The sequence below is a fragment of the Serpula lacrymans genome, assembly GCF_000218685.1.
Source record: "Serpula lacrymans var. lacrymans S7.9 unplaced genomic scaffold SERLAscaffold_12, whole genome shotgun sequence".
NCBI classification, from domain to species: Eukaryota; Fungi; Basidiomycota; class Agaricomycetes; order Boletales; family Serpulaceae; genus Serpula; species Serpula lacrymans.
The window spans coordinates 1,184,016-1,209,455 of NW_006763301.1; the positions used below are offsets into that span (position 1 = coordinate 1,184,016).

General features: G+C 45.4%; 14 protein-coding genes across 14 annotated transcripts; 10 read left to right on the top strand and 4 right to left on the bottom strand.

Moving 5' to 3' along the window:
• Positions 1 to 67: 67 nt before the first annotated feature.
• On the bottom strand, positions 68 to 463 carry SERLADRAFT_476352 (uncharacterized protein; the record flags this gene model as incomplete). The annotated part of the gene is made up of 1 exon (XM_007322213.1): positions 68 to 463. The coding sequence occupies one exon, from the start codon at positions 461 to 463 to the stop codon at positions 302 to 304; it is 162 nt and encodes a 53-aa protein (XP_007322275.1).
• A 140-nt stretch (positions 464 to 603) lies between these two features.
• On the top strand, positions 604 to 1,233 carry SERLADRAFT_476354 (uncharacterized protein; the record flags this gene model as incomplete). The annotated part of the gene is made up of 3 exons (XM_007322214.1): positions 604 to 787; positions 847 to 1,080; positions 1,137 to 1,233. The coding sequence occupies 3 exons, from the start codon at positions 653 to 655 to the stop codon at positions 1,188 to 1,190; spliced, it is 423 nt and encodes a 140-aa protein (XP_007322276.1).
• Positions 1,234 to 1,840: 607 nt separating this feature from the next.
• Positions 1,841 to 3,076, top strand: SERLADRAFT_476355 (uncharacterized protein; the record flags this gene model as incomplete). Its single annotated transcript, XM_007322215.2, has 9 exons — positions 1,841 to 1,935; positions 2,026 to 2,099; positions 2,184 to 2,247; positions 2,313 to 2,444; positions 2,550 to 2,613; positions 2,678 to 2,809; positions 2,882 to 2,916; positions 2,993 to 3,000; positions 3,058 to 3,076. The coding sequence occupies 8 exons, from the start codon at positions 2,050 to 2,052 to the stop codon at positions 3,074 to 3,076; spliced, it is 504 nt and encodes a 167-aa protein (XP_007322277.1).
• SERLADRAFT_476357 (uncharacterized protein) lies at positions 3,063 to 4,132 on the top strand (the record flags this gene model as incomplete). Its single annotated transcript, XM_007322216.1, has 7 exons — positions 3,063 to 3,077; positions 3,132 to 3,244; positions 3,297 to 3,313; positions 3,400 to 3,437; positions 3,491 to 3,506; positions 3,575 to 3,600; positions 3,659 to 4,132. 6 exons carry the CDS (start codon positions 3,166 to 3,168, stop codon positions 4,014 to 4,016), a joined length of 534 nt encoding a protein of 177 aa, XP_007322278.1.
• A 150-nt stretch (positions 4,133 to 4,282) lies between these two features.
• Positions 4,283 to 5,672, bottom strand: SERLADRAFT_417641 (uncharacterized protein; the record flags this gene model as incomplete). Its single annotated transcript, XM_007322217.1, has 2 exons — positions 4,283 to 5,372; positions 5,430 to 5,672. The coding sequence occupies 2 exons, from the start codon at positions 5,670 to 5,672 to the stop codon at positions 4,380 to 4,382; spliced, it is 1,236 nt and encodes a 411-aa protein (XP_007322279.1).
• A 1,570-nt stretch (positions 5,673 to 7,242) lies between these two features.
• Positions 7,243 to 7,770, bottom strand: SERLADRAFT_410752 (uncharacterized protein; the record flags this gene model as incomplete). Its single annotated transcript, XM_007322218.1, has 3 exons — positions 7,243 to 7,310; positions 7,364 to 7,448; positions 7,621 to 7,770. The coding sequence occupies 3 exons, from the start codon at positions 7,768 to 7,770 to the stop codon at positions 7,243 to 7,245; spliced, it is 303 nt and encodes a 100-aa protein (XP_007322280.1).
• Positions 7,771 to 8,330: 560 nt separating this feature from the next.
• Positions 8,331 to 9,768, top strand: SERLADRAFT_410753 (uncharacterized protein; the record flags this gene model as incomplete). Its single annotated transcript, XM_007322219.1, has 2 exons — positions 8,331 to 8,423; positions 8,473 to 9,768. 2 exons carry the CDS (start codon positions 8,331 to 8,333, stop codon positions 9,766 to 9,768), a joined length of 1,389 nt encoding a protein of 462 aa, XP_007322281.1.
• A 55-nt stretch (positions 9,769 to 9,823) lies between these two features.
• On the top strand, positions 9,824 to 9,997 carry SERLADRAFT_398967 (uncharacterized protein; the record flags this gene model as incomplete). The annotated part of the gene is made up of 1 exon (XM_007322220.1): positions 9,824 to 9,997. The coding sequence occupies one exon, from the start codon at positions 9,824 to 9,826 to the stop codon at positions 9,995 to 9,997; it is 174 nt and encodes a 57-aa protein (XP_007322282.1).
• A 512-nt stretch (positions 9,998 to 10,509) lies between these two features.
• Positions 10,510 to 11,832, top strand: SERLADRAFT_373126 (uncharacterized protein; the record flags this gene model as incomplete). Its single annotated transcript, XM_007322221.1, has 2 exons — positions 10,510 to 10,539; positions 10,726 to 11,832. 2 exons carry the CDS (start codon positions 10,510 to 10,512, stop codon positions 11,830 to 11,832), a joined length of 1,137 nt encoding a protein of 378 aa, XP_007322283.1.
• A 109-nt stretch (positions 11,833 to 11,941) lies between these two features.
• On the top strand, positions 11,942 to 13,530 carry SERLADRAFT_476365 (uncharacterized protein; the record flags this gene model as incomplete). The annotated part of the gene is made up of 3 exons (XM_007322222.1): positions 11,942 to 12,241; positions 12,334 to 12,493; positions 12,546 to 13,530. 3 exons carry the CDS (start codon positions 12,108 to 12,110, stop codon positions 12,960 to 12,962), a joined length of 711 nt encoding a protein of 236 aa, XP_007322284.1.
• A 1,484-nt stretch (positions 13,531 to 15,014) lies between these two features.
• On the top strand, positions 15,015 to 16,630 carry SERLADRAFT_476371 (uncharacterized protein; the record flags this gene model as incomplete). Its single annotated transcript, XM_007322223.1, has 6 exons — positions 15,015 to 15,644; positions 15,704 to 15,734; positions 15,789 to 15,900; positions 15,955 to 15,998; positions 16,052 to 16,206; positions 16,269 to 16,630. 6 exons carry the CDS (start codon positions 15,169 to 15,171, stop codon positions 16,399 to 16,401), a joined length of 951 nt encoding a protein of 316 aa, XP_007322285.1.
• Positions 16,631 to 20,649: 4,019 nt separating this feature from the next.
• Positions 20,650 to 21,164, top strand: SERLADRAFT_398979 (uncharacterized protein; the record flags this gene model as incomplete). The annotated part of the gene is made up of 1 exon (XM_007322224.1): positions 20,650 to 21,164. A coding segment is annotated over one exon (156 nt), but the record flags the coding sequence as incomplete, so codon positions are not given.
• A 325-nt stretch (positions 21,165 to 21,489) lies between these two features.
• On the bottom strand, positions 21,490 to 21,991 carry SERLADRAFT_398980 (uncharacterized protein; the record flags this gene model as incomplete). Its single annotated transcript, XM_007322225.1, has 1 exon — positions 21,490 to 21,991. The coding sequence occupies one exon, from the start codon at positions 21,951 to 21,953 to the stop codon at positions 21,636 to 21,638; it is 318 nt and encodes a 105-aa protein (XP_007322287.1).
• Positions 21,992 to 24,047: 2,056 nt separating this feature from the next.
• On the top strand, positions 24,048 to 24,443 carry SERLADRAFT_398983 (uncharacterized protein; the record flags this gene model as incomplete). The annotated part of the gene is made up of 1 exon (XM_007322226.1): positions 24,048 to 24,443. The coding sequence occupies one exon, from the start codon at positions 24,095 to 24,097 to the stop codon at positions 24,314 to 24,316; it is 222 nt and encodes a 73-aa protein (XP_007322288.1).
• Positions 24,444 to 25,440: the final 997 nt, after the last annotated feature.

Here is a 25,440-nt window from a genome sequence, read left to right on the forward strand (position 1 = left end):
ATTGCTGAACTCGTTCAGACACCGTCCAGAAACGATGATGATAATGCGCGCAAAACCCGCGTTCCTTTACGCAAGATTGCAATGGTATTTCCTCATCCAACTGAAAGAACGGCGAGCACACTGGCGTTGGTGCCGAGCGTCAAACCGTTCGGTCTGTTCCCGATGTTTTCAAATCGGACAATTCAAGCACACCGAGCACGGCTTTGTTTACACTCACGGCTTTTTTCTATGTCACTAGGAAACGATACGTATTCATGGCGGCGAAGTCGGCATACGTCAAGTTGATTTCTCTCAAGTCAGCCTAGCTTTTCATTCTCAAGGCCCGCATCTGACCACCAAAGAGCTGTGCAAATGACGTATTCAATGCGTCCTGGTATGGCCCTGGTCTGAGCGCTGACGGCCTGTAATACCCCGAATTGCCTGACCTACCCATCGAGCCATCATTCTTGTGGTTGTGTGTCATCGTCTTTCAATATCTGCTGACAGATGGCTAAGCCGTTTTGAAGTATCGGTCACCGTTAGGCACGGTCCTCTGCATTTAGAACCGCACAGCTTAGGACCGACCAACATATAAATGGCGGACGATTTTGGGCTTGATTCCTTCACCAAGCATAATTAAGAGTATACCATCCTTATAATCAACAGCTATCTTATGATGTTCAAGAGAATCCTCTCCCTCGCGCTTTTCACCAGTGCCGCTTTTGCTCAAAGTATTCGCATAGGCTATCCACCAGAAGGAACTAGTGTTATTGCGGGGAGCAATGTGACCGTGCAAATTCAACTGCCTGTATGTCATGGATCGTTCTTCATGGATAGCGGAAATCCTGACGTTCCACTTTGTGATAGCCTACACTTACCAACACACAGCCTATATCTGTTGCAATTGGACTGCAGTCGTGCCCTAGTGGGAATTGCTTGCCCGTCGCAGATATACTTGGAGATCTTCTTTATGCTGGCCCTATCCAGCCTGTATATGGTCCTGGAGCATACTACCCGTACCAGAACTTCTCCGTCACGGTACCCCCCACAATCGCAAATGGTACAGCTCAGATTGGTGTCGCCTACTTTTCCCTTATCGGTGTAAGTGTATATTTGTGGAGTATACTAGTTTGCTGATGGCATCATTTTCTTGTTAGGCTGGACTGTATCCCTTTTTCCAACTTTTGAACGAAACCGTTAATGTTGTGTAGTTTACGATGGACAATTGCCGTCTCTTTATTCCTCTAAGTATGTAGCTCTCACAAGTTTATGAGATGCCGTTGAGTCCATGTCAGGACCGCCCGCACTGGTGTCAAGAGTAAAGATCCGAGCTGGCAATGCCAGTGTGAAGTCCTTATCCAATGGGGCTATTAAGTCGTTGTGCCATAATTATTGGGGTGAAAGTGATAAAAAAAACAGCGTCGACTGCTACGCTGAGATCGAAGCTTGCAATTCGCTTTGCTAGGTCGTTTAACGTAAGCGTTCTGCCTTGCGGTTCAGTTTATCAGAACGAGAACGAAGTTCTCATTCGGTTTAAGGTCTTGCTAGTCTTGACTACAGTTACTTTAAAGTGAATTTATGATATTAATGATATGCCGATATTTCGACGAATTACACGCACAGGGGCTTGACGTCAACTGGCCTTCGACCAGTTAATAATGAGAAAATCTTTAAACAGATACAGTTAGACTCTGACCGAGTCGCATGCCGGTGTCGGCATTGCGAAATTATTAACACTTCGTTTAGTCTCCTGTACGTGTACTTTCACGTGTTGATTTATCGATGTTAATTAAATTGTAACTGACCCTAGTACTGTGCTACAGTAGAACTGGTACTCTGAGTATGAAATACGACTCTTTCTCATCTTCCCACAACCTTTACCACCTATCCACCGTGACTGGCACTGGCAAATTTCGTTCTCTTCAGGTTTCTCAGCGGGACAAAGGATTGGCATTGGTGAGTTGACCTATCACTGGCGGCCTATCAACACGGTGGTCACCACATACCATATTGCTCTAAACATGTGCTCAATCTTTCACGGGTTAGGAGAACTGACAAACTTATGTCGCAATGCTGGTAGCGGTACCGCAGTCCTTCGCCAACGACCTTATCATAAGGCGGTACGTACCCCTTACCGCATCATGTACCGTGACATTGGCTCGGGATGGCCAGTGCTGATCCTTCGTTCATTTCGGCCCATACAGAGTCTTTAGTGTCGTGGGCTACACAATTCTTGTTTGGGATTTCATCCTCACTTTGAGCAGAGAGGTGAGGATACATTTTCGAATGGCTTTACGCGCATATGACTATGGTCTTATTAGAATTTTTTTTAGATCCATTACATATGGGCCCCAAAAATGTCGACCGTCAATCTCGTTTTCCTCGCCAATAGGTATGCGAACCTCATCTGTCAAACAGTGATTATCATGCAAGAGTTGGCTATCATACGAGCACCATCTCATCAGGTTAGTCTTCATCCTGACTAATAAAAACACCCCAAAAAGCAACTAGCAGTTTGCACTATCCTAACAGCTACAATACTTCTCATATTAATTATCTCATTTCTACAGTTTTGCTCAAACTTCAAGTCGTTCATGGCCATCTATATAATAGTATCGACTGAATCAATACACAGTCAGTTTTTATGTTTTTGGAGTCACGTACAAGTTCCTTACAGACATGTTATTTCTCTCTCAAGTCTTGGTGCTCTTGCGGGCGTGGGTTTTCTGGGGATGCGAACGGCAGAAAGCAGCTATTCTGGTTACGATATATGGAGTATACATTCTTGGCATAGTCGGGGTCACGGCGTGGTGCATGAGTGTCCCACGAGGTGAGCATCCGTATTTTAAGTCATTTTACGGCTAACGCAAGGGCATAATAAAGCTCTCACAATCCATTACAGGGAGGCCGTGGGCACCTGTGTTTATACAGTTGCGCGTATGTCATTTATATTATTCCTGGTTAATATTACTCACTTACAACTTCATCAATACTCGTTGATGTTTCTGTGCAGCATACTCGGTAAGTCAAAGATGATCTGTATACTCCATATAAATTCAAATGAGCTATTCGCTACAGTGGTCTTTCTGGGTCATAAGGTTAGCCATCTACACATAGTGATATCGGTATACGGTGCTAATAGGATTGATTAGCATTATCCTCGACTCGAGTGTTTTTCTAGTCACCATGAGAAGCTTGAGGTTTTATTCCGAAAGCCACCGGGAAAGATATCCAACGCTTTTGCTTCGCTTACTCTATCGAGACGGTGCGTTTGGCCTTACAACTTACGCTTAATAGTTGACTAATGCTCTTATTAGCTGTCATATTCTTTACAGTAGGCTTTTTTGATAACCTTTGGTTTGGACAGTCCCAGCTCATGCACACAATCTTCATATTGCACGGAAATTCTACCTCGACTAGTTTAGTATTTTAAATAGTGCTCTTGTTATTTTTGCATGGTGAGTACAGGTTTTCCGGCGTGTACCTTATATAGTACTCAATGTGAACCTAGGACTGTTTTCTCTGATGTAAGTTTCTCAGATAAAGTCCCTTCAAGTTCACAGGCTCACCCTTCGCTGGCGGTGTTACAACATAGGGTCCCATAAACAACATCCCCGTAACGTACGTCCATATTATTTGCTGACCCTGCAGGTTAACATTGCTTTGTTGGATGGTCCAGGTTTACTGTCCCTCTCCTCAATATCGCTGGCCAGCGGCTCGTTTTGAACTTGCGCTCGACAATGGCACATTCACAGCGGCATGCTATGGATACCACCCGGCTGGATCAAGAAGTGAGCCGCCAAATTCGGGCCTTTGTTGGCGTCGAATCAGATCCGATGCTGAGTGGCCATGAATGCAACTGCGCCCTTGGATGCGAGTGCGTTTGCGACGACCAGGATGTTGCTCTGCCTACTTCAAGTTCATGCTGCGAGCATCAGCTAGCAGAACGGGTTGAGAGACAACGGCTTGGGGATGTGGAACTGACTGAAGTAGCTGATAGTGAAGATGTTGATAGCTATTACGCGAGAAATTCCTGAGTGTGTGTAGATATACTTATAACTGGTTAATTGATAGCATTGATTTATGCTGCGGTGCAATTCTAATAATTCTTTTAATTGCTCAGTGTACGTTCTGCTTTTTGGAGGAACGGAGGCATACACGGATTTAGTCAGATGAACTAGAGAAAAATTGCATTGTTATGAGGTTAGAGGGTCTCGGGGACGACCTCATACACTACACTCAAAAGAGGAGTCAATTATGAACGTTTCACAGAAGGCATTCCATGGGTATCAAGAGATTGTTTGTAGAGCTACTGGGATAGGTTCGCCAAGCTCACGGGCCATCGTGTCCAATGAATAGTAATTAGGATAGTACCGAAAATATTTTGTTTTCGGTTAGCCTCACTGGTGCAATAGCTTATCAAAACCTTCTACTGTCCATTGCACCGCTTTCTTCACAGGTGCCACCTGATCCAAGAAACTGGAACACCCAAGCATCCCCGCCCTCGTCCACGCATCTACCATCAAGTTCCCCCATAACATCATCCACGCCATTGTCCACAGCCACCCTACCCAGCCTCCTACGCGCCGTCGAGTCACACGCTCAAACGCGGCTTCGAGTAATATACCGACTCCCATCATCCCAAACGAGACCAACGTGGGCCATGCATCGACTTCTGCGTCTATAGCGAACGTGGCAATATGATGGTACACCCCAGACGCGAGAAAAGCACCCATAACTACCCCAGCGCGTCCCCCTACGAAGCCAAACCAACGTCCTATGAATACAAAGCTTTGACGGAAGAACTGATGCCATCTTCGCCCCCACATTTCTTTAAGGGATGTTGCACGCCATGGTTTGTCAAAGATAGGAGGCCATTGGGAAGGATCGTGACCGAGGAAAAATATGCTCACGAAAGCACCGAAATAGTACCCGCAATGCATGAAATTGAAGATTACAAAGGCAGTGAGTGTGGCAATGATGCTGGAACGGGTATACCGTAGCAGAGGCGCGAGAGAAGGGTCAAATGTAGTGCCACCTGACGAGGAGCCAATTGTTTCGGGAGAAAAAGACTTTACAGCGGTGTGCAGAGTGCCACATATGAACGTATACCAAACAAAGAGCATGAAAGTCGAAGCCAGGAAACGGACTTTCGAGCCTGTTGGACGCGTATCCGGCGGTATGTAAAGACCTCGTGACCAATTCCAGCCAACGCCCCGAAGACTGCACACTAGATCAAGAGCATTCATAAATAGGTTAGAGTACTCTGGCACGGCCTCAGCTTTCGTCCCCAAACCCTCCTTGTTGAAAGAGTATCTGACTGCTTGCCGGCGATATGGTTCGATTTGAGAAGTCCACTCAAGCGTACGTACAGTGATCAGGAATATCACTAGCTGTTATGGGCATCGATATCAAGATGGTGGCCAAGTAAATAAACAGAAAACACTTACATGCTTTAGCGCATCCAGCGCCTGATCTGTAATCAAGACCGCACGAAATACCGCAAGCACCGTTATTGGAAGCAAAATGATGCGAATAGGTTGGGTACGGGGAAGAAGTACAAGGACTGCTGTTGTATAATAACAAAGTAGGAGTGGAAGAATATGTGATGCAAATGTTTGGAAAGTCAGCGGAAGTTTAGGTTTTGAGCGGAGGATATCCGAGAAAGCATGGCCAGCGCTGGATAAAGACATTATGACCTAAGCGATGTGGTGGGGACGCCAGAGTCACTAGTATTTCAAGTTATGTATGGTTTTTGTACTTCGCAGGGGCAGGGTTGGGTCAGGGAGCCGAATTGGGGTGAGTGCTTGTAACTTGACCCATAAAGATGAACATATTCCACTTGAAGAAAGCGTTCGCAATTTGAGCATCTTATTGGCGCAAGAGGACCGAAGGTTGGACTACACGCAGTGCTTTGAGGAGAATCGAGCCGCGAACACGAAGTGGCAGAGTGATAGATTTAGCTCTATCATGGCCATGCACGGCATGCAGTTTGAACTCAGCGGCGTACTCCCCTGTCCTCGTCTCACAGCGGAACTCGAAAGCAAATGTGGTGAAAACTTCACTAAATGTGAGGGTGAGGGCCACGATTACTTCCCAGAAATTGCCTAGAGATAGGCCCATTAAGGCGTTGTTATAGCTAGTGTTGGTGGTGCTTACGTTTATCTTCATAACTTGAACCTCGTTAAAGAACGCTTATTGCCTTATTTTTGTCATGGCATGATGATATAGATCAACGAGTTTTTCGAACTTCTTTATATGCTGAAAATCATTTTGTCGACGTAGCTGGCAGTACAAACATGATGATGATTATGCACTGTGCTTGATGCCTCCACCAGTTGGAAACAAGGTGATCTTTGTCTCAGCATGTGACCTTGATTCAATCCATCTTCAAGTTATCGGCGTTTCTCGTTCTCTGCATTTGGAACAAACGTGTGAGATTCGTCTCAGCCGGGGTGGTTGATACAATTACTTGTGCTTGTATCTTCAACTGTTCCGGAACGAAACGAACTATGATGAGACCTGATTCACGCTGGGTGAATGTGAACTTCGTAAACAGAAGCCCGTCGCTAACATGTGTCGCAGTTGAGATACTGTGTGACGAACCTGTCCTGAAAACGACACCTTTGGGTCGTCATACTTGTACTTCAACATTACAGCTTGAAGGGTTCCATGGATATAGCTAACTAATCACCAGATTTCAATAATACAGTATTTATTGTAATGACGAAGATTGACCTGACCTTATTTACTGTCAATGGCAAATATGACCTGGGACTTCTGCAAAGGTTCAATGATAATCATGAGAGAAACCTTGGAGTGAGGCCAGTGACTTTCGCTGGTGATTCCCTCGGGGTTAGCGAGACCCCCGAGGTTAAGGAGGTTAGGTGTGCACAGTCAAACGTCAACCATAGTGAATCTCGGCGACTCAAAATATAGGCAGACGAACACTTTCTTTGAGCGTAGGCTTCGGTTGGGGCGTGAAGTTCACACCTACGTTCGAACTAGTGTCTTCTCTATTCAAATAGGCCAGAACGAGCTTCGAGCTTCCCAAATCCACACGTCTTCATATGGCAGCTCTTAGAGCGAGAGGACGGTTTCCCTGGTCGAAACGATATCATCCGTGAAATAGTTAATCTCCAGAGTACTTGCGAATGGTAGGAATAGCTCCATCATGCGGACAAGTGGACTTAGAATCACGACTGTGCTCTGGTCGTCCATTAAAGCAGGTTACATTTACTCATACTACAATTCCAGAAGTCTCTAATGATGCGCCTCTTTGGCAATTTGGGCGACGTAGGGGTTGCGAGGATCCTTAGCATACTCTTCCGCTATAACACCACGCATTAGTTTATTCTACGTGCGACAGTATACGGTAACTCACATCGGACACCCATGTCTTGCATCTTTGAAACGAGGTAGAACGTGATAGAGCTAGCAGCGAAGAAAGGCCACATTGGTCGGAGGACCTGAAGAAAGAAAAATATAAATATATTTAGCGAAAGAGGATTTTTGTTGCGATAGCGAAAGAACGACGTGCAGGCGTAGGCCACTTGCGGAATCCAAGGAAGCTCATTTTTTCTATAACTTGTAGATTGAATATAAGACACAGTCTGCTGGGTGCAAATGTAGGAAACTCACTGTAACAGGCGAAGGGGACGTGGATGTTGGATGCTGGCCGGGAGAGATCGTTTTGCGGTTTCTAGCCAAGCCACGTGGCCGCCCTCTTCTTCCCGCGCCTACCCGAGCTTGACCTCTGGGGCTTGGTTTGCCAGTGCTCTTGTTCCTCATCCTCAGGTTGTTAATCCCTTACTTGTGATATTTCCTGGCCATAGATTTCCATCACATCTTGGCACGAAAATGCAGCGAGTTACAGGCTCTATGAATTGCCAGTCAAGCTCGGTAGACAAAGTGCTCTTTTCTCGCTCCGAGTCTCACAGTCATGTCCTCGGACGCTGTATCATCTGACAACCGTTGAGCCTCGTGCAACAGCTCCAAATACAAGCCTATCACCAACAACCTGTAAATTTGCTCTCTGACTTCCCGAGGCTTTAACTACCAACCCCAAGTTGCATCCTCTCTCACCGCTAGTGTTTTCTCAGTCAGTCGTTGACTCGTTGGTACGACCGGTACTTGTCAAAATCATAATGACGCGGAGAGTATCCATCCCAATGCCGTTCTTATCACGGAAGTCCATGCATTCTTCGTGGTCTTATGCAGAGTCGCAGGGAAGTTCACCTCCTGCTGAATACATTCGTCCACCTATGCCTGTCAGTAAATTCACCGAAGACTGGGTATCAACAAGACATGACAGTGGTACGGATGGTGAGACCAACACTATAAGTACAATCATGCCCATTCCTGCGTCCATTGCTGTCAAGCCTCGAAAGCATGGAAAATTGGTTCGTGCGACTTCTCGCAAGCTGAGACTTAACGACTCAATGGTGTGTGTTCATTCAACATGGATTTCTTACTAAGGTGTGCCTTATGTAGACTTTGCAGCCATTGTCTTCCACTGGATCAGTATCATTTGAACTTGCGTCACCTCCTGCCTACTCGTTCACAGAAGATGATAGGCTCCATACCTTTCCCAGCGAAGACCCAGTGCAGGCGATTCTACGGCAAGCTTGTGAGGGCCAGCATAGAAGATGTGACGAGCTCCTGCAGACGTCCTTGCTTAGGAATGATCATGCCATACGCGACATCATGCCTCAAAAACATGGCTTTGTTCATACAGTTTTGGAGGCGTATAATAACCATCGATCATTAATCATCCGCCCAGACGATGTCTGGCTAGCTATACTGATTCAATTCAAACTTTTCGTGGATGGAAACCCCGAACTTCTGCGTCGATATTTTGTTAACCATGAAGGTCAGAAGTTCATGGAAATCAGCCCAGGTGATCGGTACTCGATGAACACTATGGAAATTTCGCGGCAAGTATCAGTACTTATGCTAGAGACTATCGTCGACGTCGATCTTCGAGAATGGATTCTGCCGCAATTCTCAACCACCACGCTGGCCGATACTACGACGTGTGCCATCGTCATGATGGCAGCGATGAAGGAGCGCTTTTCTCATGAGTATCACCTATCAAGTGGGATTCCTCGAGTAACGCTTGATGGAGAGAAAAAGGACTGGGAAAATATTCTTATTCGGATAGAAAGGTTGAAGAGATACGGGATAAAAGCTATTGCATGGTATCACCTCCTACGCCCCGTCATTTCACGGATTATTGCCGCATGCGACTCCCCCAACAGTGCTCAAAATCTCGAATTCTGGAATAGGATCGTACACTACGAAGCCAGAGGAAGCTCTTCGCCTCTGCTTACAGGGTGGATTACGGCATTTTGTGTATTTAACGAGCAAGGAATCTGGCAGGGAAACCCGTTGAACGAAAGTCGTGGGCAGAGCGATGAGCGGAAGAAACTCCTACGCCCTGCTAATCCAATATCGCTGACGCCCGTGCAATTTACGTCTGTATACACCTTCCCCGAGCGGAACCGCAATCCATACCTGACACTCGATGGTTTCCCGTATCCGAGGATCGATAGCGACAATTTGCCGGCTGGTTATGGTCACTTGGACATCAAACTGAGCGACAATGGCGAGTTGTTTGACACTGTACTGGTCGCAGGTTCTATTGGATCTCAGATATGCTCTCTTGAGATATCCGAGCTTTTTCGAAACGGGCTCAGGGATACGATTAGACCTGTCGCAGGCTGGTGGTTTTTTACCAAAAGGAGAGAAACAGGAGATGACTGGTTTTCTGCACCCCCCTACTCCTAAGCCTATTTCTCGCAGCCTTGCCCAAAAATCGATCTTTTGGAGCAGTGTCATTCAAATGACAAAGCGAAAACCCGAAGCACTTAGTACATTGGTACTCCACCAGTCCCATCCGAATTTCCCCCTCCACGCCAATAAATTTCTATATCTGGAGACGGCACCTATACACGTCTGTCACAAGTCAGAATTAATTTGGTGCTCCACGACAATAGCAAAATCTGGTGCAAGCTAATGCAAGTCGCACTTGCTATTACGAGTTCTGCCTCCAGGCTCACGCATATACACACAGCTTCTGTGTTCTGTAAGACATAAGCTTGAAGAATATGTGCTGCTGAAAAACACGGGGCCGCGTATATATCTTTTTCGCTTCTTACACACAGCCCTCTGATATGGCAGGAGTACTAACTCTTTTTATCGATGTCCATGTTATCTGTCATAACGTATCGTGGAGTTGCACTCTCGGACGCAGCTGCGAATTAGCATGACCTCTTTTCATTTTTTTCATTACGCAACTCGTGCTCCTCATTCATCAAAACACTACAAGACCAAATCATATTAATAAGCTCTATCTCGTCTATAAAACCAGCTTAACGTGTCTGCTATCGTCAAGCCCACAGACTGCCTGTAATGGGACGGTACATGTGTATTCCACTTGCTTTCTTATCGTCTAAATCTTCTCGGTCGAACACTTCTTCGTCAAATACCACCGCCAAACTTGCCAAGTCCGAAGGATTTATTCGTACAATGTCTCACAATATAATAGCTGATAATCAGGTAATAGCGGCATTCATTGTCCAGTCTGTTTGAGATATACTTACAAAATTCAATCAGCCTTCATCCACCAAGGTTACTCATTCAGTTTCGTTCGTGGTTGCCTCCCATCCTGCAGAATCCTTCACCGAGAAGGACAAACTACAAACCACGTCCGGCGAAGATCCATCCTTAGCTATCCTGCGCCAGGCCTGTGGAGATCAGTATGAGGCTTGTAAAGAACTCCTCCAATCATCGTTACCAAGGAACGATCCTTCGTTATATGATATTCTTCCCAAACAGCACGGATTTGTCCAGACGGTCTTGGAGGCATACAATAAGCACCGATCTCTGATCATTCGGCCTGATGATGTCTGGCTCGCCATCCTCGTTCAGTTTAACTTTTTCGTAAACGGCAATGCCGAGTTGTTGCGCAAACATTTCGTTAGCCACGATGGGAAAAGGGAATTGGGTATATCAGCCGTTGGTGGCAGGTATTCAATTGATTTTGGTGCCATATCACGACAGATGACTGAACTTATGGAGGAAAATATCGTGGACCCCAGCCTTCGCGATTGGATAATGCCACAGTTCTCCACAACTACACTCACCGACACCACTACATACGCGATGGTGATGATGGCAACGATGAAGGAGTATTTTGATTATGGGATCTATCTGATGTGTGGAATTCCCCGTGTCACGCTTGAAGGCGAGAAACAAGATTGGGAGAATATTCTTACTCGCCTGGAAAGATTGAAGGAGTTTGGAGTACAAACCATTGCGTGGTATCATATGTTGCGTCCTATCATCACGCGATTTATTGCCGCGTATGATAATCCGGACGGTCAGGAGAATCGGAAGTTCTGGAGCAAGGTTGCGCATTATGAAAGTTTTGGAAGTGGTCCACCGACTCTTTCGGGATGGATTACCGCCTTTTGTGTCTTCAATGAAGAGGGTGCATGGAGAGGCACTGTATTTAAGGATGATCCTGAACAAGGTGTCGACCAATCGAGAGACAATCTCAAGTCTACAAATCCCGAGTCGCTCAGTCCAAGTCAGTTTGCTGCTATGTACACTTTGAAGTATAATAGGGACGATCGTCTTAAGCTCGACGGTTTCCCTTATCCCTCCATTGACAGCGACAGAATCCCGCCTGGTTACGCGCATGTGGACGTCAAACTCGACGACAATGGTCAAACGTTTGATACTGCTTTTGTTGCGGGTTCCATCGGCTCGCAGATACTCTCAAATGGGAGAAAAACTCGTGATAGTGTACAGCCAGTCACAGCCTGGTGGTACTTTATCAAGAATTGAAATACTGTTTCTATCACACGTTCAGACAACTACTTGATTGTACTGTTTATACCGTTGTCCACGATGCAAGCTATATATAAAGTAAGATGCCGTCTTATCAGCTATCTCCATTCTTTGTCTAAGTCGCTTGTCCAGTGGCTACCTTAAAGTACCATCGTTTTATCCAAGTTCGAGGAACAGCCCTCATTCACACCAATGTTTACGCAGCACTGTCATGGAAGCTATCTAATAACCATTTTTGGTCAATCTCCTACCCCTTGATTCTAGCACCACCCATGAGCGCACCCATATTTCCGGAAAGAAGACATTATTTAATGCCCTTGAGCCATCCATCTAGATCATATCTGTCAAGAGTTGTGCGGCGTTTCAAAATCCATCCTTCAAGTATTCGTGCAAGGTCCATAAGAGTGATATAGGCAGTCTACTCCTTAACCCCCACAATCGTGAGTGGAGCTAATCCTCGCCACAACACTACTCATGTTCATGTTCTTTCAATCCTAGCTGTTACCTCTATCTACTAAGTCATCCCTCATCTCTGTCGATGGACAACCGACTGGTTAGCGACAACGCCACTAGTGCATATGTGCCAATTGTACCGTCTACCGCTCCAGCTGCAACTCAGGTTCGATATGTATCTGGGGTAGCAGAATCCACTGTAGTGGTATGTACAGTGGCAAGTTCGATAGGCACTCACTTACGGGGGGTATTTACAGGACATATCTCCAGTTCATTCTGTATCATTCTCACCAGCACCGCATCCCGCTGAGCCATTTCCAGACCGACAATTACAGACTTCATGTGATGAAGGTCCAGCATTAGCCCTTCTGCGACGAGCCTGCACCCGTCAACATATGAGATGTGGAGAACTTCTTCAGACATCGTTGTCCGAGAGCGATCCTTCCATCTACGACATTATACCCCAAAAAAACGGCTTTGTCCATACAGTGATGGAGGCATACAACAGGCACCGAGCACTAATCATTCGGCCGGATGACGTTTGGCTCGCCATTCTTATACAATTCAGCCTTTATGTGAACGGAAACGCTGAGCTTTTGGGAAAAAAAATTCGTGAGCCACGAAGGAAAGAAAGATTTAACTATCGTTACCGTTGGCGATCGGTACTCTATTGATTTCGGTCATTTGTCACGTGAAATGATGAGACTTATGGATGAAAACATTGTCGATCCTAGCCTTCGCGATTGGATCATGCCACAATTTTCGACGACGACGCTCACTGACACGACAACCTTCGCTATGGCCATGATGGCGACGATGAAAAAGTACTTCTCATATGGATTCACTACCGCGTGTGGGATTCCTAGAGTCACAATCGAAGGAGAGAAACAGGACTGGGAGAGTATCCTCATACGACTAGAGAAGTTAAAGGAGTATGGAGTCAAGGCTATTGCGTGGTATCATCTTTTGCGCCCTATCATCACAAGGTTCATAGCCGCGTATGATAATCCAAATAGCAACGAAAATTTCGAGTTCTGGAGCAAGGTTGCACACTATGAGGAATTCGGTAGTGGCTCGCCCCGGCTCTCTGGCTGGATCACTGCATTTTGTGCTTTCAGTGCTCATGGCCAGTGGCAGGCCGGTCCGATTAACGAAAACATCGAACAGAATGACGAATTTCTCCGAAGTGCCCATGATGATCCTCAAATGCTAAGTCCAGCACAGTTTGCCGCTGTCTACTGCAACACTCCAGAGCATTATGCTCGTCTAGCATTTCTTGCACTCGATGGTTTTCCTTATCCAATAATGAATGCTGACAACATCCCACCAGGCTATGAAGAAATTGACATTAAACTCGATGATAATGGCGAGCTGTTCGATACTGTACTAGTCGCAGGTTCTGTTGGGTGTCGGATATGCTCTGACGAAAAGTCTGGGCAGGCCGGGGGGAGCGTCAGAGATACTGTTCGGCCTGTGACAGCCTGGTGGTATTACATAAAAAAGGCAAAGGAACAAACTGCGAAAATCTCCAGATCTCAAGCCTGGGATTTTATGACTGCATCTTACGATAGTCTCGACTCTGATTGAGGGAATTTCAGATCTGGACAGTTTCCATTCGATAGATGGTCAATGATTTTACTGAGGGTTTGGGTTACCTATTCAGTGTTCCACCTGGCATTCCAGACCTATTGAAGTTCTTCGACGCCTGTGCACTTAATGCAAGTCCTACAAGTAACCAATGCAACGACCGGAGAATCGTGACAAAGTTGGGGCGTGAGTATGATAGCGAGTACCAAACTGCATTCGCTGGTAAGTGGCCTCTTTATTTGTCAAGCTGGTGATAAGTGTTACTCGTCACGGTATCTCGAGTCGAGTCCATGATGCATCACACTATCCGCTTTAAATTCAGTCTCCTGTAAGCAGACCTATCGATCCGGAAGATATCCACAGGTGCCACTGGCACCGTATCCAAAAAAACTTGAACGATGAACTACATCGAATCTCAAGCTTTAAGCTTCAACGCCCGAACGTCCTATACTCTTTCACCTATGATCGTCACCAAGCACCACCACCACAACATCATCCACGAAATCAGAGAATATGAATATAGGCAGGTTGAGTTAAGTCCTGAGACTAAATATGACTAACCAACATGCAGAGTAACATCATATGATACACCGCTTGCCAATGGAACTTCGAAATAACACAGCTTTTAGCATTGACGAGCGGTAGAACATTTCCCGACTGACATGTAGCATGTAGTCCGTGTTAGACGGATAACATAGCCACCGTGGTCGATCATCCTCCGAGGCTGAAAGTTGAAGGGACCTGCTCTGTATCAAGTCGATAATTAACTGGATATACAGGTCCCGATCAAGCAGGAAACAGAACACTGGGCGAGCGGATAACAATGGTACAGCTTCTCCCACGTGCACTGCATGCAAATGCGTACCTACCTTTCATCCAGAAGGCAGACAAGAAGCCCTTCATTTGAAAGGCCCTACATAAATCCCGCAGGTTATTCTGTCAATCAATTATGATAAGGTCAGCTGATACATGGAGCATGCAGCGTCAAGAGTTATCGTAATAAGAATATACTCGGAACTTCAATCTGTCAATTGTCACTTTAGACATCGTTCCATTCAATGGATCCAGAACGAGGTACCCGTGAGCAGGAACTCAAAAAGTACGTACTTAAGCTTGTAGTGAGACAGAGATATAAGAGCGAGAGTCTGATAGAGTTCATCAGTGGCCTCTAATCCTCTTTCATCGACATCAAGCCACCAAAACCTTGACTGCACACCCATTGACCTCGTAATTCCATTATCTGTGGCTTTTTAGATTTTCAGAACAGTTTTCGAAAATTCGTCCTCAGAATCCATGCATCAAAACACAGAATGCCCTGTCGAATCACCCCTGTCGTCTGCCGTTGTTGACAGCATCGACAGCATCCGCGAGAGGGCTGTCGGTCATCATCATCGTCGTCGTCATCGGTATCTCAAGTTCAATCCAGACCTCATCTTTAGAATTATCGATCCCACCAAAGTCAGGAAATCTAGCAATCCACTGCCCCCGCCTTTTGTTGGCATCGATGGCGTCCACAACATCCGCACAATAGGCCATTTTCTCCGGTCTCCCTCTGTCAAGATCAAACAAAACCTCATCTATCGGTCTGCCGACCTCAAGGGCATCACAGAGGAAGGAAAAACACAGTTTATGGGGCATGGTATCAAAACCGTCGTTGACTTGCGCTTAGAGCATGATTACGACAGTATCCCCGGCTTACCGGGTGTCGAATGGCTATCGGTCCCTTCAGAGGAGCAACCGCCTGAAACTACCGAGGAGATAATTGGGATGTGAGTTTGCTTGGCACATTTCTGTAAAGATGTGCAAACGACGAATTGCTTCCCTTTAGGCTCGAGAGCTTTCAAACGTTTTCATTGGAGGTTAGTTCTGCTCTGTCAATAGAAAGTAAATGTGCTAATAGATGTGTACTGTAGGCATTCATGGTAGTGTACGCTGAGGTGCTGGAGGTATCAGGAAAAGTCTTCGAACTTTTCTTCACTCATCTCAGGGACAAGCCCAATGTACCGGTTCTAGTCCATTGCTCTGGTTAGTCATCTCCTTACGATGCATGGTACTTGTCACATTCAACTTCGAATTCAGCCGGGAAAGATAGGACGGGGTTAGCGATAGCTCTGCTTCTAAAGGTACGACGACCTCTGCTACTTTTTATGGATAGGTTTACATTCCCGAACTTTAGATACTCAGAGTGGACGATTATGATATCGTTTATGATTATACCCTGTCGAGCATTGGCCTAGGTACTGCAATGCCGGGCCTCATAACCAGTTTTGGCAATAATAATGAGGCATATCGGGAAAATCCTATAGGATTGATGAACTTCCTCAGTTCACAGTGAGTAATACTGCGACTGGGGTGCTTTTGTTTGGTTTCAGTGCTCATTATTTACTCTCAAGTCCCGATACAATGGTTGTGGCGCTGGTGCAATTATGGGAAAGTTTTGGGGGGGCAGAGAACTATTTGATGACACATACGAATTTACAACTCGAAGATATAGAGAAAATTCGCGCAAACTTGATTCTGGAATAGAGAAGAATGGTGATCAGTGGCATAACATGTACTGTAAGAACAGACAACTTGTACAAAATAAGGGGAAAAGCACGGTTCGGTTGGTTACCATCCATCGTTCTACAGACCGTGCCATTATCAAGGATAGTTTAAGTACGTACAGATTTTACGAGCCATGGATTGAGTCTCGTACTAATTGCACATGATACTGTTCTTGCAATTGCAATTGCAAGGACGAAATGAATGGCAGTCCTCTAAGTACTGCCAAATTAGGAAATCACTACAACTGGCAGTAGCACTGCAAAAAAACTGAGATTATCAACCGTGGAAATGTGGCACATTTTGGCCACAATTCCACAGGATATCAATCAGATAATGACCTCTCAACATTTTGCTCTTATGTCGACATTTTTACTACATATTGACCAGATTCTCATGATGGACTTAGGTAGAAATAATGCGAAAGACTGTAACCACTTATCTGTAAATACTTGAATTTTGTAACTCATTGCTAACTAATAATCAATAATTTAATTGTTCACCAATAACCACCATGTCCATAGACTCACTATCTTATCAACACACCCTGGACCCACAAATGAGCGTCCCCACTCAATATATTGCTCCAGACTTTGCAATCAGACGCCAGCAGGAGATTGACGCCAAGTTGGAGGAAGTAGAGGCTGCTGAGTATGAAATGACATACCTGTGTCTATCTAATCTTAACCATGAGGTAACCATGAGGTGATTCATCATATTATCTCGTCATTTCACCAATAATGCTTTCAACAACCTCTTCAAAATCTCCACCATGATCTATAGCAACGCCTTGGATCAAGCATTGATGATCATTTGATCATCAAAACAATCTCTCACTCTTTCCAAGTCCCAAGAGATTATGGAGAAAAATAGGGAGTTGATTAATAGGTGAGTACCATACATCATACCATTGGAGAGGCTTCTGCCAGTGCATCACCAGGTCTTTAGGCCACATGCTAGAGTCTATGGTGGAAGGGAAGGCAGGCAGGTTCTTCGCTTCAAGATTGTCAACACTGATTTTTCTGGTGAAGGCTTTGTTTATAGCATCCTACAAAAGTGAGCGTTGTTTGATCCCATCCCTCTATTCAAAATGGCAACTTATTTTTTTTAGGTTTTCAATTTCCGCTTGCATTTGCTTGTATGCACTCTGCAACCCAATATTTTCTGTGTCATACTTTCACCTGTTTGTCTGTCATGTCTCTGTAAGTTTGGTTAGTCTCTTTCATATCCTCTACTTCTCTGACAGCTACTTCTAATAACCAGGGATTTGTATTAGGTGCTCTTTTGCTCAAGGGAGGTTCAGGATTGGGGCATGGTTTTGTGCTTTTGTGGGGTTTCGAGGGGAGAAAACAGGTATCTCATTGTTTGCCTAGTCATATATACATATATTCTCATCTGTCTACTCCATGAATGAAGTTTGTTTCCTGTCTGATTGACCTTGAGCGAGCGAGGATATTAATCTGTCCATTCATATGAGGGACCAGGTTGATTCGGGTATAATTACCAGTGAATATTATATAATACACTAACATAAGTTCCAGTGGTTATTATATTATTGTCAAAAATCCAACTACTCAGATTATACAAGTGAAAATGTGGTTGATACCTGGTTGTGATCTACTTGTAATGTGCATAGAACCCGTTCATTTTCAACTCATTTTGATGTGGAGTGATCTGATCAACATGTGGTTGGAATGTGGTGAATATGTAGGGATTTCCGGGACATTGCGACATTGCATAATCTGAGTTTTTTCGCAGTGTAGGTAGTACATTTACGTCCGCAATCGCTTTTTACTGCTACTTCACCTTACGACCTTACAAAGTCAAGGCCAAAGCCATCTTTTAGAAAATAAGATCAGAATTAATGGGAACTAGGAAAGGTTGACAAAAAGACCGGTGCACCAAATCCCCTGCGGTCCACAAAGGTTCAACCTAGTAACCAACTGTAAAAACCTAGACATTATGAAAACCTCAGTTGTGTTATAACAAGCTGTATCTGTGAGTACCTGAACATTATGAAAATTAGATAAAAAAGACTATTAATATGTGTATCATAACATGAAATAAATGGAACATACCATCAGTTGTGTTATAACAAGCTGAGGGGAAAGGAAGTTGGTTTGAATAGATATCAACCTCCCGACGTGTTGGTCATGTGACCTTTTTGGCATTCTGCTTGTAATGTAGATAGGTTCCAACACTGACCACATCCTGTACATCATCTTTTTAGTTTTTTCGATTTCTGTTTCACCTTTTATCCATCCTCAGGTATCAGCAGTTGCCCTTTCTGCAGCGTTGTCGTATCTTGCGATTGGTCTCAGTGATGGTACTGTTCTCATGTACTGCCATTTAGACCAGTCTATATTTTCAGGTTCCACCTCTCTAACAGCTTTACCCAAAACAAGGACGGTTCATGAATCTCTGGCTGAACCAATTACTGGTCTAGGTCTCAAGGAGCCTACCAAAACCAACCCCAACTTGCATCTGTTCATTGTAGCGATCAAGGTGTAACAACCAAGAGTTTGTTACTCTGGCGCACAACTCAGACAAGCTATAGAGAGGATGATGAGGGAGTGGTTACCTTTTAGGCTTCAACAAGTTAGTTGTGAGGATACAACAGGAGGACTTGCTGAGGAGTCTCCTTGATCTATTGGGGTATATATACTACTACAGGTTTGTTTGTACATATGTACTATACAGTTGATGAAGGCAGTGGCTGATGATGTCAGAGGGCGCAGCCCATGTGACCAGCTCCACTGCGTGAGATACCTGTAGCTAAAATAAGAAGGAAGGCAGTGCAGCGCGAGAAAGAGGAGTTTGAACAAAGGGGAAAGTGCTGCATGGCACAGTGTGTGAAAACTACAGAAAAAGGTTAAAGAGGAGAATGAAAATTAAAGGTCCGAAAATTGTGTATCGTAACGCTACCCCCCTCCTAAGGCTCGACTTCCAGGCTCGACCAAGTACCAGAGGTAGTAGTTAAATTTTCGGGCATAGGTTGAAAAAGGGAATTAAAAAGTTTTGAATCCATGCCTTTAAGGTTTCTAGGAGCCGAGGGATTCTTAGAATAAAATTCGCAAACAGCATTGCGGGAATTGTCCAGATGGGCTTCTGGTTCCCACATTCTGTCCTTGTCTCCATAACCCCTCCATAGGACTAGGAACTTCAATTTTCCACGCTTCAAGCGTGCATCCACCACTCGTTTGACTTCGAACTCTTCTTCACCTTCCTGGGTGACTACAACTGGTCCGGGCCAGTCTACGCGCTGTCCCGGCAGCGGCCCTTTGTAGGGTTTCACACGGCTAATATTGACCGTAGGTACTACCCTCATTCGTTTTGTGAGTTCCAGCTCCACTGCATTGGGTTTGACTTCCTTAATCCGGTAAAGACCAATCCACTTTTCAGTCAGTTTTCTAGACTGCCGATCTTTTACTTTCAAGTGGTCGGTATCTAACCAGACCAGGTCGCCGACCTTGTAGTCAGGGGCCTTAGAGCGTCTACGCTCTGCCCTGTCTTTCATCTGCTCTGCAGTTTTGAATAGCGCTTTGCGCGTTTTGTCTAAGACAGACTTCATGTCCTTGGCCATGTTACCAGCAGCCTTGTTCTTGCTTTTGCCTGGTTCTACACCCATTCTAGGAAGGTATGATCTTGTAACCTCAAATGGTGCTTTTCCTGTAGCCGATGACTGTTTGAGAACTGGGCTATCTTTAGCCACTTGGCCCAATCTGTCTGTTTGTTGTAACAACCAAGAGTTAGTTACTCCGGCGCACACAGGAACACACTATAGAGAAGATGAAGAGGGAGTGGTTACCCCTTAAGATGCAGAGAGTTAATTGGTATACAACAGGAGGACTCGCTGAGTCCTTCCCCAAGATCTACTGGGGTTTATATACTAATACAGTTTTGTTTGTATATATGTACTGTACAGTTGCTAGAAGCAGTGGCTGCTGATGTCATGGGGTCTAGCCCGTGTGACCAGCTCCACTGTGTGAGATACTTGTATCTAAAATAAGAATAAAGGCAGCGCCGCATGAGAAAGGTGGAGTTTGAACTAAAAGGGGAAGTGCCACATGGCACAGTGTGAAAACTACAGTACAAGGTTAAAGCGGAGAATGAAATTTAAAGGAAAGGTCCGAAAATGAAAAGTAAAGTAAATGGTCACATAACTGGTCATGTGACTTGGAAAATAAAAGTAGAAGTACAAAAGTGAAGCATAAGTAGGTGCTGGTATGTGTGAGGAATCGATTTTTCTTATCGCATTCCCGTCATGTCGTGGTTAGCAGACTCGATCCCCGTCACTCCTCTTGCCCTTGGACTAGAGATTACAGCAGGTGTCTTATTACTTTTATCATTTTTCTTCTTATTCTCTCTTCACACTCACGTTCTATCGTATCTACAACGAGGTAGACTTGTTGTCGACCCTCGAGAAGATATCCAGATGACATAGTCACGATCCAGTGCTATGTCTGGGAATACTTCGGAGGAATATTGATAAGCGAAGAAGGTTGTAAGTCAGCGCCTTCTCATGGGCTTACTGATACAGCCAATCGTACATCCCTTACCAATACGTTTTCTCATACGATTAGTAAAGACGATAGATCGGACCACTTTCCTCCTTTTTCCTTATTGGTTAGCTAGCTGGTCAGACCACTTTCTTAGTACTTCCCTTTCTCGGTCTGACCATCGTCGTTCACTATATAGAGAAGTACATACTCGATGTATTGTTCTCCAGTTCAATATTAGTTTGGATTTGCGCTCTTACCGATACTCTTCATTCTCATACTCTGATTCACCGCCTTCAAGGAAGGACTTGACCAGACATTGGGCTTTGTTATATAGCTTCGTATTTGTTGCCTGACAAAATATTGAACTCACCTACCTCGAATCCTTTTCCAGAGCCCCTCTTTGGAAAACCGTTTCCTTACACCCTGAAAAAGACTGTCGTTGCCACTGCACCGGTCTAAACCTTCATCATCACCTTCTCCACCTCTCTACCATCCCTATCCCTCTCCTCACTATCGTCATCGACCTCTCACTATCCACACCATTACACCTATTGTCGTTCAGTCTTCTCAAACTGGACGCCTTCTCTACCATCACCGCTCTCGTCCAATTCTTTGCGTTCTTTGCCATCATCAGATACCTACAAACCGGACTTGTCAGCGACGTCGTATACCTCCATCGTGTCTACCTCCCAACAGCTCTCAGAAGAGTGGGTATCAGAAGCGGACCGCAGACACCAGAAAGATTTCCTCGCAGCTCTCAACAAACCGCTCCCGGTCCTCCCCGTCCCTACCAAAGCCCGTACTCCAGACGCGGAAGGAACGGTCGAACAGATCACTGAGTTGTATCAAGACTCCTCTGCTTCGTCTTCTCCAATTGATCCGATCGAGGATATCATCCTCGACATAAACGACGCACTCGCTCTCACCCAATCCATCTTTTACCATTCTGCCATCTGTAGGAGAAATTCTCGCAGTCTCGAGGAGATACTCCAACATCTCCGACAGAGCACGGAGAGAACTTTTAATCTTCATATCCCTGCGGCACGAACAAATTCCGTTGATAGACTACTTCGAGAGCCTAGTACGCCCGAGTTACGAGAACACTCAGAGGGTTAAGCTTTTGAAAGGAATAGCCAACGTACAAGAACGAAACCTGCAACTTATTTCGCAGAGCCACATCCCAGATCTCCTCGATCTTTATCGAATCCGCCCTCTCGTTTTTCCAGACATACCCAGCCGCCTCCTCCCTTACGACTTCGAACACACCTTGCTTTGTGGCATTGTGTTAAGGAAGAGGCCTAACGAGGAACCTACCTACGATATCCCGTCCTCATTTTTTACATCTGACTACTACGACACCTACTCCGCCTCTCCTGTCAGTTACCAACCCATCCAGTACTTCTGCATCGGCAATCATCTGGACCACCTTTCTATTGTCCAATATCTGACACGACTTCGCCGAACTCTCTACCTCCCTGAAGTCCAAGATCTTGACGCATTCGGGCCGCGGTTTGGTCTTCAACACAGCACTTCTGTTATAATCGTCACGCCCTCTACTAAAGATCATATTCGACGAGTTGTTGCTGCGTTAGCACGATTTGATCAACTCATCGCGACTGCTCAGAGGAAATCCCGTGACGGAGAAGACTACACGACCGAAATCGACAACATTCGACACGTTTCAGAATACGTCGACGAATATTACTGGATCCTAGAAATCCTCACTCCATTTGTTGTTAACCAACAATCTGATCACCCCGAACGTTTCATTGTTACAGTTCTCCAAAGCGATTTCTGGGCCGTTATCAACCATAGCTCACGGACTCGTATCTATTCGCAGTACTCTTACACCTACCAAGGTCGGAGAGGAGAAGCACCGCTCATCCCGTCGGTTGAACAACTTTTTGCACCTTGTGCAGAAAGGATAGAACGAGAAACAGGAAGTTCATTAACAGATATACTTGGAGGAGAATCTAGCAGCGAAACCGAGTCAGAAAGTGAAGAGTCTACTCAGGACGTAGAATACTGGAGACCCCGAGAAGCAGAAGGAGGAGACTTCCCTAGTAATTTTACGTTTGACCCAGACTTTGAGTGAATAAAAAAGAGACTCGTTATCTAGAAAGACTTGTTATATAAATCCGTTATCTAACCCGTTGAAAATCTGGAGCCCTATCGAGAACCCCGTCCTCTGGTCACTCCCGACACACCCCCCCCACAATCTCTAGGAGCTGCTGCGGAAGCTCTAGAACCCGACGAACTGTATCAGTCAGCAGGACCAGAAAACTTTCCTCCCCCACCTCTGACTCCAGAACCCGAAAACCAACCCGACGATTGGTTCGATCAGGAATCTTTAGACCTTGAACCTGATCTAGCAGCAGCAATGGCCGACGAAACAAATCAAGGAAGCAAAGCTGTCCTTGCCACTCCTCCATTCGAATTCACCGGTAAAAAGGAAACATACGTTGACTGGAAGAACGCTTTAGCAAACTACTTTTTCGCCTATCCCAGAAGTTTCCAAACCAACTCCTCCAAAATCCTCTTTGCACTATCCCGAATCTCGTCCGATAAAGCCAATGACGCCTGTCATACATGGAAGGCGAATTTCAACAACAAAACCGCAGTGCTAGGAGACCTATTTGCACCGCGAAATTGGGGAACTATCTCAGAATTCATCAAGGAATTAGATAACGAATTCCTGGACCCCCATCTCAAGTTGAAAGCAGAGATTGCCCTTCACGATTACGAACAACGAGAGATGACGGTAGACGCATATTTTGGAGGACTCAAATCCAAACTTGTGGAAGCAGGATTACCACCAGACGCAGATGAAAGTTATCCGTTCATTCACAGTATCCTTCGCCGCAACCTCTCTCAATTCCTTCGTGATCGTATCTCGCAACAGGAAAACCTACCCACCACGTACTTAGAGTGGAAGGCAGCGGCAAGGAAATGGGAACAGCGAAATGAAGAACTTAATCTGGAAAGGAGGAGAGATAAACCACCTCAACAGAGGCTGCCAACTCAGTACCAACGATATCAACCGCGCTATCAGCAGAACCAAGACTACTCTCCACCACAGCATCGACAGACAGTACCGCGAACAGAGACGCGAAGACCACGGTATATCCAACAGCGACCGTATTATACTCCATCTCATAGACCACCGCCCCAGAATGCAGTCCATCCAAACACAGCAGGAACGTTTGGAGGATCAGGTGTACCTATGGAGATTGGGAGTTCCAACACGCAGAGACAACATCGGCCCAACCCGAATGTTACTTGTTACAATTGTGGCGAACGAGGCCACATTGCTAGAAATTGCCCACATGGAAAGATGGCAATACGATATATGGAAACGGAGGAAACCAAAGACACTCCCACTACATCGTCATTAAAAGAAATCGAAGCACCCCCGAAGGATTTTCAGAAAGGTCAGGAGTAAGCACGGACTCTCTGACCCGAAATGTTGTACTTAACCCTCGTAAATTACCAACGACTGCAATGAAACGAGTTGATCAACATCTACGTGCTGTAACCGAAACCTACGCAAAGCCACATTCACCGGAATGGTTGGCCAGACGAATCAAAGACCAGAAACCAGAAAGAGCAAGAGCTCTGTTACGAAACTGGGCCCATAAAGATCACTACGAGCATATCACCCTGCAGGCGATACAGATGCTAAAGAACCACGACGAAGAGAACATTATAGAACGCATCCATGCTTACACCTCGCCGCACAACCCTACGTCAAAACGAAGTCTCCATATCATTTCTCAAGTCACTACCATAGACGACAGACAGACATTCACCGTCCCAACCCTTATCGACTCTGGTTGCACCAACTCGGTTATCGATCGAAGCCTGGTTGACAAGTATACCCTCAATACTACGCCTCTGCCCGTCCCTCTTGACGCTGCGGGAGCCGATGGTCGTTCCCAGAAAGTAACACACTATGTCACTCTTCACATCAATGTGAAAGGGAAAGAACATTTGATAGATGTCATCGTAGCATCTCTACTTTCACCACGCATACTGCTTGGATACGACTGGTTGATACTGACGAATCCAACAATTGATTGGCGGACCAACAAGATTACCTTCCCTACTGATGATCCGGAGTATCATCCTGAAGAAGGGGATAAAGTTCTAGCCGTCGATCTTGAAACACGAATTATGGAGATAACACAGCTAGAATTGAACGCCTTTGCCACTAAAAGTCAACAAATCGCTGAATCCTCCGAAAAGGCAAAGTCAAAGCTCACCTTCCGAGATGTCGTTCCTCCAATCTACCATGAATTTGAACCCGTCTTCACCAAAGAATCATTTGACAAACTTCCCCCGAAACGTCCTTGGGACCATGCAATTGAGCTAATACCCGAGGCTAATGGTCTTGACTGCAAAACGTACCCTCTTAGCCGAGATGAACAACACCATCTAGACGAATTCCTTAACGAAAATCTAACAAGTGGACGGATTCGAGTATCCAAATCACCTTACGCATCACCATTCTTCTTTATCA